Genomic DNA, 12,198 nt, shown 5'->3' on the forward strand with positions numbered 1-12,198 from the left:
AGAGGGGTGTCCTCTGTAGGACACTGGCTCCAGGCTAAATCCAATTTCTGGGAACAATAGAAAAGCATGTGATCTGCCAATCGATGAGGATGATTCATAAACCAAATTTTATGCTAGAGTAGACCCAGTGGAATCTCAAAGCCAACCAAGGATTAAGTACACCGTTGAAACTGATATATTTTGAAGTGGGCATAAATTCCACAATGGTTCTCTGACTTGTGGGCAAGTCTAGTGGGACAGGACAAGTACAAGCCATTAGAATTCCCCCTCTTTAGTGCAACGGTAAATCAAAAGTGATCCCACATTCCTGGGGAAACTGTAGACAGTAGTGTTTCTACCAAAGACTTGAGAGTGAAGTCATAGTGATCCCTACCACAGTTCAGCCTGGCCAGGACAAGACACCAGGAGGTCTTTGGACTGCTGTAAACGTTCAAAAGTGATGACTCCAATTGTAGGTGCTGTTCCAGAGATGGTCTTCTTACTAAAGCAAATTCATCCAGCTTCTGGCATTTGGTATAAATCCTTTGATCTAGTGAATTCATTTTTCCGTCTATTTTGATGAACAAAGAACATCAGAAGCATTCATCTTCATCTGGCAGGGTAGCAGGACTCTGTTGCTGTCCTGGCTTAAACGTAGAGATCTTAGTTGCCTAGCTCTGCGCCACAACCTGGTTCACAGGGACCTTAACCTCATCACCATTGAGGTCCATCACACTGACAGCATCAACAGTTTCCCTAGATGCCTTGGTAAGGTATTCTTGAGTCAGAGGTGGGAGATAAATCGAAGTGCAAAGGCCTACCCGCCTAATGAGTTCCTGGGGGTCAAGGAGTCTCTTGAGGTCAGAATATTTCCTCCATAATGGAGAACAAATCATTGCATTTTGACTTCCTTACCACTAAGGCCCAATTCGAGTGGAAAATGTCACTTTGGGGAATCTTGCTCCAACCCACTTACTGATTGACCTAGAAAGGCCACCAGCTTTGGGTTGGGACTACAGCAAATGAAGGCTCCCAACTGGCAAAGCCTTTAGTAGAAATGGTTCTTTCACCAGGCCACGTGACCTGGCGGATTCAATGGTGTTTGAGGTATCCGTCTGTCTGAGGCACACTGGGGAGCCGTTTAGAGCCGTTGGCTGAGCAGAGTGCTAAATGAAGCTTGTGGCGAGTACTGGCTAGAAAAATACAGTAGGGTTTGGAAGCAAGTGATGCTCTGGTCAAAAATTATCCTTTTGAGACACGGCCCTCTGGCTTGCCACTGGGCTCTGGGGAGACCCTAAATGCTTGGCTACAGCATCTAGGTGGCTAGGCTGTCCCTTGTGGACTGGGGTCTGATCTACCCAACCAGTGAGGCATGGCCGGAAGCACTCCATCCTCAGCTGGGCATCCAGAGTAGGTCTCTGAAGGCCCAGGACAGTCATGTGTGTGGGTTGCTCACTCAGTCTCCCAGAATGCCTCCTCCTGCCCTATAGCTGAGCTCCCCTCAATCTACACCCATGGCTTTAAGAGGGCAGGAATTCGTTGTGACCATTATGGGCCCTTCTGGATTTGGATTTGCTTTCCTTCCCCATCACGCCTCTCCCACCACCAATATCCATGGAATTATGAAATTCTGTAAACGTCACCAGAGGACGCACTTTACAGCACAGGTGAAGTAATGGGTTGACACCTATGGCAGTCACTCATCTCGTCAGTCCCAAAGCAGTTAGCCTGACAGTATCATGAAATGGTTTGTTGAGAACTCCGCTATGGCCCCAGCTGAGAAACAATACCTTGCAAGGTTGGGACAGGTCCACAGGAAGTAGCAAAAGCTCTGAACTGGCAACCAACCCATGATGCTATTTCTTCCACAGGCTAGGACGTCGAGAGGAGAGGGTCTGTTATCACTACATCTCAATGCTTTTCTCATGCCTGAGGTTTGGGACTAGGCTGGTGTAGAGGTTTCAGTCCCCATGGAAACACCTCCTCAAAAAGTCATAGTTGTGATTCAAGCGAATTGGAAGCTAGGTACCTGGCCATTTCAGGCTCCTTATACCTTTGAGCAACACATAACAAGAGGTTATGGGAGTAGGATGATTAACTCTATCAAGGGAAAGGTAGCTTGCTACTACAGAAAAGGAGCACAGTCAGACATGGAGATTCCTAGAGTGTTCCTGGTACTGCCACATTCTGCAACCTAGGCAGGATCACTAAGGAGATGGACTTCAGAAATGAAGATCTGGGTCACTCTGACAGGCAAAAATACCTAGTCATAAATAATAGTTCTCATGACCTGCTATGAAAGTGGACGGTAGCTTTTACCCATAGTGTTACTTTCTTGCTAGCTTATATCATTTTGGTTGAAAATGGTTCATTTTACCAGTTAATCCGCAGGTTGCAAGATTTCAAAATAGGATTGTGATAAAAGAGGGCGGACATCACTGGTGACACTGGATTTTGGAGAATGGTAGCCCTGGTCATTACTCTTGGACTTAGTCATTGGATGTGACCCTGAGTCGTCCCCCTAAGCAGAGAGAAATTTGCTTTTGGTTGTATGTGGAAGAGTCGCTAATACGTAGGTAGCAAGAACAGTGTGTGCAGGGGTGTATATTGGGGTATCTTTTGTGGTCGTCCACCAAGCCTTCTCTACCTTCCCACTCTCCATCGTTCTTCTGGTAATCCCCATCCTTTGGAAAACTGCCCTTCTCCCACTCCATGATATCCTGAGCCCCAGGCCAGGAATTGGAACCTTGAATGGAGGGAGGCCCACTGGGACCAATGGACAGTCGGTGTTCACCTGACAATAGCAGTAGCTCCTGGGAAGCAAGCTCTAGAGCTACTCAGGCTTACCCCCTTCTCAAGGTTAACTGTCCAGCTATTCCTCTCTGAGCTTATCCCAATGCGCTTCCCACGAAGCCTTCTTTCTTAAGTTGGTCCTAGTCCATTCCTGTTGCTCAGAAACCCAAGGAACCTAGTGGAAAGGGTCTCTTCTGAGACTACATCACACATCGTTGATCCTCAGCAGCTGTGAGTTCAGAGTCTGGCATAAAGTGGGTAGGTGCTCTTTATACGTCTGCTGGATGAATGGATGAATGAGTAAACGAATAGAAAATATTCTCTCTCTAGATCACCAGGGCAATCTGGATAGACAGGCTGGGGGGTTGGGGCACACTAGGGCAAGAGGACAAAGTGAGGAAAGTCGAGAGGAGATAGAGAAGTCAGAAATGTCAACGTGGGAGGGGTAAAGGTCAGGGAAGGAAAAGCCCAGGCCATGGGTGAGGAGGAAATGGGCTGGGAATGAGAAGCTTCTCTGCTGCTCAGGCAGCAGGAAGTGGTCAGTGGGTGGCTAAGAGGCAGACGCTGGCTGTCCCCTGGGCTGGTTTGGCTATAGTGGAAGAAACCAGAGACGCTGGCATTTCCCCTGAGCCCCCAGCTCTACTTTACCCTCCTGGGTTCCTTCTTCAGGTTCCTCTCCCAAATGAAGGAGCAATTCCGATCTGGCCCCAAGTCCACAGACACCCTGCTAAGGGACACAAGCCATCAGCCCACTTGTACAAGAAGCACGGACTGTCTAGCTGTGGCCACAGAGGCCTGAGACTAAAGGTCAACCCGGGAGCCAAAACATGGACTCATTCTTCCAGTGGGCCCAGGGACTGACTGTAGGTTGCCCTTGGAGAACCTACCTCGGGAGAGGGGGCCCTGAGCCCATACACCTACAACCACACCAGAGGAGGATGAACAGGAAACACAGTCGCCACCTTTATTACATTCCAAGGGGAGCAGGCTAGCTCCAGACACACCCCATCCAGGGCCTTCAGGAAAGACACAGAGTGCTGAGCTGAGCACAGCAGTTCCTTGGGACCCCATGTATTAGGTCCCAGGATAAAGCTTCAGGATAAAGAGCTAATGACTGGGAGCAAGGGTCCTAAGTCCCAGGCACAGAGATATCCCTTTATCCCAGAGGGTAGATGGTTTACATCCTTCCTAGAACTCCCAAGCCATTTCCCCATGGAAAAGAGTCCCAGCCCTCCATCTGGCCGGGAGGGGATGTGAAATTCACATGCCCCCCCCCCCTTCAGTATGGAGCACAGGGTCCCTCGAAGTCCATACTTTCCCTCTGGCCACAGCTGCTGGCACAGCCCTCATACCAGTTCTCACCTCACAGGCAGAGGGCCTGGGGAAAGTAGGGAGGAGTGGACTGGGGTGGACTAGAGGCCAGAGGGTCTACTCGTCATCTGGGTCCTGGAGGTAGGGTGGTGGGTCAGGCTAGAAAAGCCATCAGGCAAGGGGACAAGCAGAGTCAGCGAAGGGCAGGCAGCAGGCTGCAGCGGGGCTCAAAGCCAGGGGTGGGGTGCACGAAAGCATGGGGAGCAGGCAAGTGAGTTCCTGAGTGAAGGGGGAAGAAACAGCAAGAACACGTGTCACCAAAGACCACCGCACATGGACTGAAAGGACCCACATGGGGCTCCGGGACAGGTTAGTTGCAGGGTACGCTGAGGTGAATGAGGCGAAGTAGTCTGAGGGAGAAGACACCCTGAGAGTCACACCGCGGAGGAAGCCCGGAGCCCTGAGATCAGGGAGATTAGGGCAAGCGAAGGGCAGAGGGTAAGTGCTGGCCTGCATGCCCCAGAGACACCGTTCATGGCAGGGGCTCGCTGGGGCAAGGGGTCAGGTGCAGAACTCATGCAGAGGACTCAGGGAGCCTCCAGCAGAGGCCAGTGTAAACTTCAAGGAGGGCCTCTGCCCCCAGGCACTTGGATGTGGGGTCTAGGAGCCCTGGTGACGTGCACCAGGAGAGGCCACGGGCTGTGTGCCATGCACCAAAGTCATGTGATGAGAAGCTGACTGAGAAGAGGCTGCGCAGAGAGGCCCCCAAGTGGCGCCCGCTCGGCACACCTTCTCTGGTCAGTCTGTACTGGGAAAGTCTCCATCGGTTCGAGCTGCTTCCTTGTTGGTCTGCTGCTGGGTGGAGGCCCCCAGCCTCCTGTAGGGGCTATCGCATGCCCTGCGCCTTGGAGCCCCCCTCTTGGATGGGAGGCTGTCCCAATAACTGGGTAGCGACTGCCCCTGAGGCCGGAGGAGTAGCCTTGGAACTTGGGGTGCTCTTCCGGGTGCCCTGGGGACTGGGGAGGCCTTTCTTCTGGGGCTGAGGACTCAGTTGGGGGCCCTTCCTGCCGGCAGATGGACTCTTGGAGCCTTTGGCCTTGGCTTGGGAGTGGGCAGCCTCGGGGCCCTTGAGGGGTTTCAGCCCCAGCATCTCACAGAAGGTGTTGCACTGGTGGGAGGACGCAAACTGGTCCAGCAGGGCAGGGAAACAGCTCTCCTTGAGGCCTTGGTATCTGCAGCCAAACAGTAAGAGCTGAATGGGAGTCCCACCCAGACTGAGGGTCCTCGGGGGACCGGCTTTGGGATGGTTATGGCCAGAGTACTGTGGCCAAGGTACATACTACCCTAGCTGGGTGTGCTTTGGAGTCTACCTGGTGCCCTGGTGCTACCTCAGGTGACAGGATCTAAAACTTCACTTCTAAACTGAGGTCTCTCTATTCCCTGGCGCACGGAATTCATCACGTGGGGCACTAATTGATGTGAGGACGATCTGTCTTTCAATATAAATGAGCGCAGACCGCAGGGCATCCCTCTGCTCACGGCCCTGACTCATCTGTGTTGCGATGAGCTTTCTCAAGTGAGAACGAAGAGGAGCAGGTGCAGTCAGAGCCCAGGACTGCAGGTGACCCTATGTGTGGGCATCAACAGCTGCTGGTCCAGATCCGGGGCAGGGGCACAGCATGTGGGGATTCGTAGCCCTGGGATGTTACTACATGGCACCCATTTCGCTGTAGGCCTAGCCCCTCGGGGTGAAGAACCAGAAGAACTTAGACACGTTAGACCCTAAGAAGACTCTCAGAAGGCGTTTTGTCCTTGAGAAGTACTCACCCTCGCAGCTTGGTGGCAATCTGCACATCAGTCATCTTCCAGTCAACCCCTGGAAAGACAGAAAGTTGGGAGTTGGGCTGATGGCAGCCTAGGCTAGTTCTAGGGCCCCTGTGCCTTCAAGACAGAAACTTGCCAGGTCTCAGGGTCTGTTTTCAGGATCCTCACTGGGTCATCACCACTGGCCTACCTCACAGGCAGTGTGGGTCTTTCTGTATTATTGGTAGTAATCATGTTCTCATTTTTACAGGTGAGAAGCTAGTCTCAGAGTTCAGTGACTCAAGCCAAGTCACACTGATTCATTCAGTAATTGAGAGCTGGTCACTTTGAGTCAAAGTAAAAAGTTCCATTTTCCTTACTCCTAGATCCCAAACTCCTCCAGCCATGCAACCCTGCCTCTACTGGATCAGACTAGGTTACCGACTGGGCTGGCCTCTACCTCGGAGCTAAAACTTTCTCCTTCCTCTTAATAGATGACCCTGTTTGGGCAAGAGGGATGTGTACAAGTGAGGGACGTTAGGGCTGGACCAGCAGAAACTAACACTGGGCGAGTCTAGCTTCTGCGTATTCACAAAGGCAGCAGCCAAGACGGTCTCCTGGGTTGAGACAGCCTTGGAAGAATACAGCCACGCAAGATGGTGATGGAGAAATTTCTCCACTCTGGCTGGCCCACCCCAACACCTTAGCACTCACATGCTGGACTGGCGGCCCTCTTCCCCAGTTTTCAAACCGTCGTTGGTATTCTGCTCCCTAACACGGCTGCGTACCACTGAGTGGCGTAAATGTGCGCTTGAGAGTCAGATAGACCTGGATTTACATTTCAGCTCTGCCACACTCAAGCTGTTTGAACTTGGCAAGTCACTTACTATCTCCACCATAGAAGTGGGGGGACACTGACCATCTCGCAGGAGTACTGAGACGATCACAGAACACGGAGGACTCTAACTTAGCGTCCGAAACACGGCCGTTGTGCAGTAAATATTAACTTTGCGACGCTTCTTTCCGCGTTGACCACCTTCCACGAAAATGGGTGGTAGGCTAGCACACAAGCACCCTCCTCTGCCCCTGGGCCTGCTCTCGCACACATGCCTACATGCACCCTCGTACCCTCGTACCTGCCAGATCTGTGACCAGGAAGCTGCCGTTCGTCCACAGATACAGCCAGTGCTGGAAGGTCTGGCATTTCTGTATGGCCTCGGAGCTGCCCGGTGCTGGTGCTGCGGCCCAGCTCGACTCCCGGGAACAGTAAGGCTCCAGGGCCTTGCCCAGGTCCTCCTCCAGCGTCGCATATGGGATATTGTTTGCAGGCCGGTAGATCAGATACAGTGGGATGATCCTAAACACAGTTTCACCCTGCAGTGAGCAGGAAGGAGGGTGGCAGAGAGCTCCCCGCTCCATCTCCATTCTAGACTCTTGGATCTAAAAGGAGGGCCCTTCCGCCCCGGCCGGTTTGGCTCAGTGGTTAGAGCCTTGGCCCGTGGACCAAAGAGTGGCGGGTTTGATTCCGGTCACAGGCACATATGTCAGTGGTGGTTCGGTCCCCGGCCCTGGTAGGGGTCATGCGGGAGGCAACCAGGTGATGTGTCTCTCTCACATTGATGTTTCTCTCTCTCTCACCCTCCTACTCTATCTGAAGAAAAACGAAAAAATATCCTCAGGTGAAGATTTAAAAAAAAATTAAAAGGAGGGCCCTTCCAAGAAAGAATCCTCAGCTCTGAGGCTGAAGGACAAGGCAGGAAAGGAAATGGAGCCATTGGCTTCAGAGTCTTGTCCATTCTCCGAGTCAGCGGGATTAGACATGATCCATGCTGCGGCCCCAGGAGGACTCTGTGCTTGAAAGGGGACTCAGACAAGCAGGTGTCAAACAGAAAGGAGAAGATGCAACCGGACTGTGGCTCAATGTCGGCCAGATCCCAATATTCAAGAATAGGCATTCAGGGGTCCAAGTGGAAACAATCACCATTTTGTAGAGCTGACCCCTACAAACCCACACTGACTCTGCTGACGACCACAGAAGAGTCCTGAGCAGTGTTCCTAGCGGCTAAGCTCAGCCCGCCACCCTCAGAGAGGCCCAGAATCTACTGTGCCCAAACTCTGCAATTAGCAGAAACCGGACGAAGGGGTGGGGAACTGGAGTGATTGAGAGGAGACTGAAGACCAGGGCAGGGGCTTTCTTAAAGCGGGCGGTGGATCCTGGGGTCTTTATTTCTAGACTTTATGGGACCGTCGAGCTGAGCATGGGGTTGGCTGTGGGTCCACCTGCACATGGCCAGAACTCAGGATGCCCGAGAAATCACCCCCTCCCCGTGCACTTACTCAGGCACCTCCCCAAAGCCAGGCGCTGCCCGGGCTTCAGCTGCAAAGATTTTGCAGTACTCCCGACTCATGTTCTGGATCTTGCACCCCTGTGGATCACAGAGAACCCAACCTGATCAGCAAGGAAGTTCCCGGTCCACTCACGCCCAGCTCCAAGTGGGAGGCCATCTGCTAGAGGACTGGAGGGAGCCCTGGTGACAGGTGCCCGTGCCCCAGGGGCCACACTGTGGACAGCACAGGGGCCTGAATGGTGCAGCACAGACCACCCCACCCACAGTCACTGCCCTGTCATCTCACAAGTAAGGCTTCGGTGCAAGAGACGTTTGAGGGCAGCAGGAAAGGTTTCTGCTGCAAAAATGTAGTTTGACAACTAAGGCCTCAGAGATGTAACCTGGGCTCTGCCTCAGGCTCACCCCAAGGACCCTCACAAAGCTGAGGCTCAGATGGCTTCTGCCGCTGCACTGGGCTTCCCGCCGGAGCAGGGCTGGAAAGGGAAGGAGCTGAGACAGTGCAAGGACGGGCGTGGGCATGGGGCGCAGTACCTGGATGGTGACGTCGTAGTTTCTGCCCACAAGGGAAGTCTCACTGCTGGGCCCAAACACCAGGAGGCTGGACACCTTGATGACACACGTGCGGCCCGACTCAAAGATGGGCTCCAGCCCGTAGATGACCTTGGCCTGGGAGGCCTTCTGGAGGCCGGACCCACGTCCACCCCCTCGTAGCTCCTCGCTCACCAAGCGCCCAAAGAGCTTGTCCCCCCAGCAGCCAGAGTCAGCCAGACCCTTCGCAAACACCATGGGCGTCATCTCAATCTCTTCTCCAACTGAAGGGAAACAGGAAAAATGTGGAAAAGTAGAAGCTCCTGCCTCACTGATGTGGGGTCTGTAGGGTAGGAAACAGCGAGAACGGTCTCCCACTCTCCACCTCTGTGCACTGCGCTCTGTGGGGGACACTTTGGGTCCCCGACCCAACTGTGAGCTCCTGAGGGCAGAAACTGTATCTGACACCCGCCTGTCGTGTAACAGTGCTCGAGAGCGCCTGCCACTTAGTAAGAACGTGGTCAGTGTCTGTGGGAGGCAGGGGTTTTCTGTGGAAGTGGCAACCAACACAGAATACCAGAATTACTTGGTTTCCGAATTAGGTGCTTTGATCAAATGAATAAATGACTCCATCTCAACCAACATGTTTGACTCAAACAAAAAGTTTGCAGGACCAATCTAGTGCTCAGATTATGACCACTAAATACCATTTCCCACTAAAAGGGAACGACAGCTCCTTGAAGAAAGGGTTGATTCCAGGTCTGGGGAGGGAAGTCTACTGGATGGACCCGAAACATCTTGTCAGAGCAGAAAGGAAAGAAGCTATTAAAGACTCTTGCAGGTTTGTCGAAAGGACACAGGAGACATGCTTCTGAAGGGGCTACCATTGCCCAAACCCTATCAACGAAAATGAATAATTTTGGCAATGTATTAAACATATCAAATGTGTCAAAAATCCCTATGTTCACAATTATAATTTAACGTTCCCTGCCATCCCACCCCTGCAAAAAAACAAAAACAAAAAACAAAACTCCTTGGTGACTTTGGAAGCTGCTAGGACATCAACGCAGGGTAACCAAATAACCATTTCTCCTTTACAGAAGACATTCAACTAACGAATGAAAAAGAGATGGCATAATTAAAATGCTCCATGCTGCAAACTCTAATGAAATAATGGATTTAGACGATTATCAGTGACTATTAAAACCCTTAGATAATAACATGGGTGTGTCAGATATAGATTTTTAACTGTTAAAAGGGATGGATCAGGCAGAAGACACCTGAATAGACCCAGTGATCAATCTTAATGTTACTAAAAGTGAAAGAATCAGATGTTATGTGAGTCTAGATATGATGCAAAAGAAAACATACTGCACATGTGTGAGGTGGCCTTGCCAAAATAAGCACATGTGGCCCTGGCCGGTTTGGCTCAGTGGTTAGAGTGTTGGCCCGGGGGACCAATGAGTCGCAGGTTCGATTCCAGTCAAGGGCATGTACCTCGGTTGCATTTTATCCCCGGCCCTGGTCGGTTCATGCGAGAGACAGCCAGTCGATGTGGCTCTATCATATAGATGTTTCTCTCTGTCTCTCTCTCTCTCTCTCTCTCCCTTCCTCCCACTCATCTGATAATAAATAGAAAAATATCCTCGGGTGAGGAATAAAAAAAATAAAAAAAAAGTACATGTGAATCTGACCAAGCTGTGGAGGTAGGGTGTTAAATAATTGTATAACCAGAAAATCTAGAATGTAAGAAATTCTACAAAGCATGTGACTTCAACAAATAAGTAGCAAGGAGGAAAAACAAAAGAATTTATATATCAGAGAGACTTATATGTCGGCCCAAAGCAATGAGTAGTTTCTAATTCAAATAAACCAAAATTTGTGAGACAACCAGGAAAATTAGATTGGATATTTGATAATTTTAAAGAATTATTACAGGCATACCTCAGAGATACTGTGAATCTGGGTCCAGAGCACCTCAATAAAGCAGGTACTGCAATAAAGCTAGTACCGCAATAAAGGGGGTCATAATCTTTTTGCTGGTGGAGGGTCTTGACTTCAATTTGTGAAAAACACAACATGTTTGAAGCACCATAAAGGAAGGTATGCCTGTACTGAGTTTTTAGGTGTAACTAAATTTGATTTGATAATCAACAAAGGGCACTGATTGGATCAATGAGTGATTGAAAGAGTAAATGAGAGAAGGAATTCGTGCGTTAGTTGGCCAATGACGCGCTAGGAATCTTTCCATCACCAGCTACCTTCACCCTGCTAATCCTTAGTCCATCTCTTGCAGAAGCAACACAGACTCTTTCTCTTAATGCCTGGACCTTTAAAATGCTTATGAAATGTTGGGGTAGATCACAGTCACCAGGGAGCCTACGGGAAATGCAGTTTTCCCGGGTCCTTCCCCAGACACGGTGATTAAGAAGATCTGCATCAGGGCCTAAAAAACTGCATTTCCAGTCGGCCCATGCACCAAAGCGTCTTGGGTTTGATTCCAGCTAACGGAATGTACCTGGGTTATGGGTTTGATCCCCAGCCCTGGTCGGGGTCGTGTGGGAGGCAACCAACCAATGTGTCTCTCTCACATCAATGTTTCTCTCTCTCTCCCACCACTACCTCCCATAGAGTCAGTCTAAAAAAATAAAATAAAATAAATCAATAGAAAAATATCCTCAGGTGAGGATTAACAACAACAACAAATAATAATCATCATCACAAACTGCATTTCCAACAGGCTCCCTGTGTGAATGTAATGCACAGGCCACTGTGAGAAACCTGGGAAGGGAGCTGGAGGGGGAGGTGTGTCCTGCAGGCCCGCCCTGCCCTTCCTGGGGTGCTCTGCAGGCAAAGGGCACAGAGCTGAATGAACTCCTGTGGAATGGGACCCCTCAGCACCTCCTCCCCCCGTCTTCTGAAACAGCCATCCCCTCCCTCCTCAAGCATCTCCTGAACGAGGAGGCAAAGGGAGCTGTCTGTGAAGGTTAACATGGCATTCAGAATGGATTCCAAGTCCTTGGAGGAGGTCCCCCTGCAGATGGCAGGGCAGGGATGAGGGTCACCCACTCCTCCCCCGAGGCGCTCCGTACCTTCACCTTCTTCTCTGGAGATGAATCCGGACAACACTGTGTGGAGAAAAAGAAGAGAAAGCAGCTGTCCTCGGGCTGGTCTGACCAGGGAGAGCGCCCTCTCTGCAGATGACAGCTGTCCTCCCTCAGGAGTGAGGCCAGGCCGAGACCCGGGGGACACTCACCCTCGGGGCTGAGGCAGAAGTCGGTGGAGGCCGAGCCGTGCTCATTGTGGATGGTGCATCGGTACGTGCCACAGTCCACGGGGGACGCCTGCACGATGGCCAGTGCCGCCGGCCCCTCGTCCCCTGCACTGCAGAGAGCGGAGACCCTTCCTGTGAGGGCCGTTCCCACGGCACAGCCAG

At 51.4% G+C, this 12,198-nt stretch overlaps 1 protein-coding gene across 1 annotated transcript in view; it reads right to left on the reverse strand.

Moving 5' to 3' along the window:
* Nucleotides 1-4,040: 4,040 nt before the first annotated feature.
* ALPK3 (alpha kinase 3) overlaps nucleotides 4,041-12,198 on the reverse strand; it is a 46,695-nt gene continuing 38,537 nt past the window's right edge. The window contains exons 8-14 of the mRNA XM_036278040.1: nucleotides 12,019-12,146; nucleotides 11,855-11,890; nucleotides 8,766-9,046; nucleotides 8,224-8,312; nucleotides 7,023-7,243; nucleotides 5,911-5,959; nucleotides 4,041-5,315 (exon numbers count right to left, since the gene is read on the reverse strand). Coding sequence (XP_036133933.1) covers nucleotides 4,970-5,315; nucleotides 5,911-5,959; nucleotides 7,023-7,243; nucleotides 8,224-8,312; nucleotides 8,766-9,046; nucleotides 11,855-11,890; nucleotides 12,019-12,146 — 1,150 coding nt within the window. The 3' untranslated portion in view covers nucleotides 4,041-4,969. The remainder of the gene's footprint in view (nucleotides 5,316-5,910; nucleotides 5,960-7,022; nucleotides 7,244-8,223; nucleotides 8,313-8,765; nucleotides 9,047-11,854; nucleotides 11,891-12,018; nucleotides 12,147-12,198) is intronic.

This window comes from Molossus molossus, unplaced genomic scaffold (genome assembly GCF_014108415.1).
Source record: "Molossus molossus isolate mMolMol1 unplaced genomic scaffold, mMolMol1.p scaffold_m16_p_24, whole genome shotgun sequence".
NCBI lineage: Eukaryota > Metazoa > Chordata > Mammalia > Chiroptera > Molossidae > Molossus > Molossus molossus.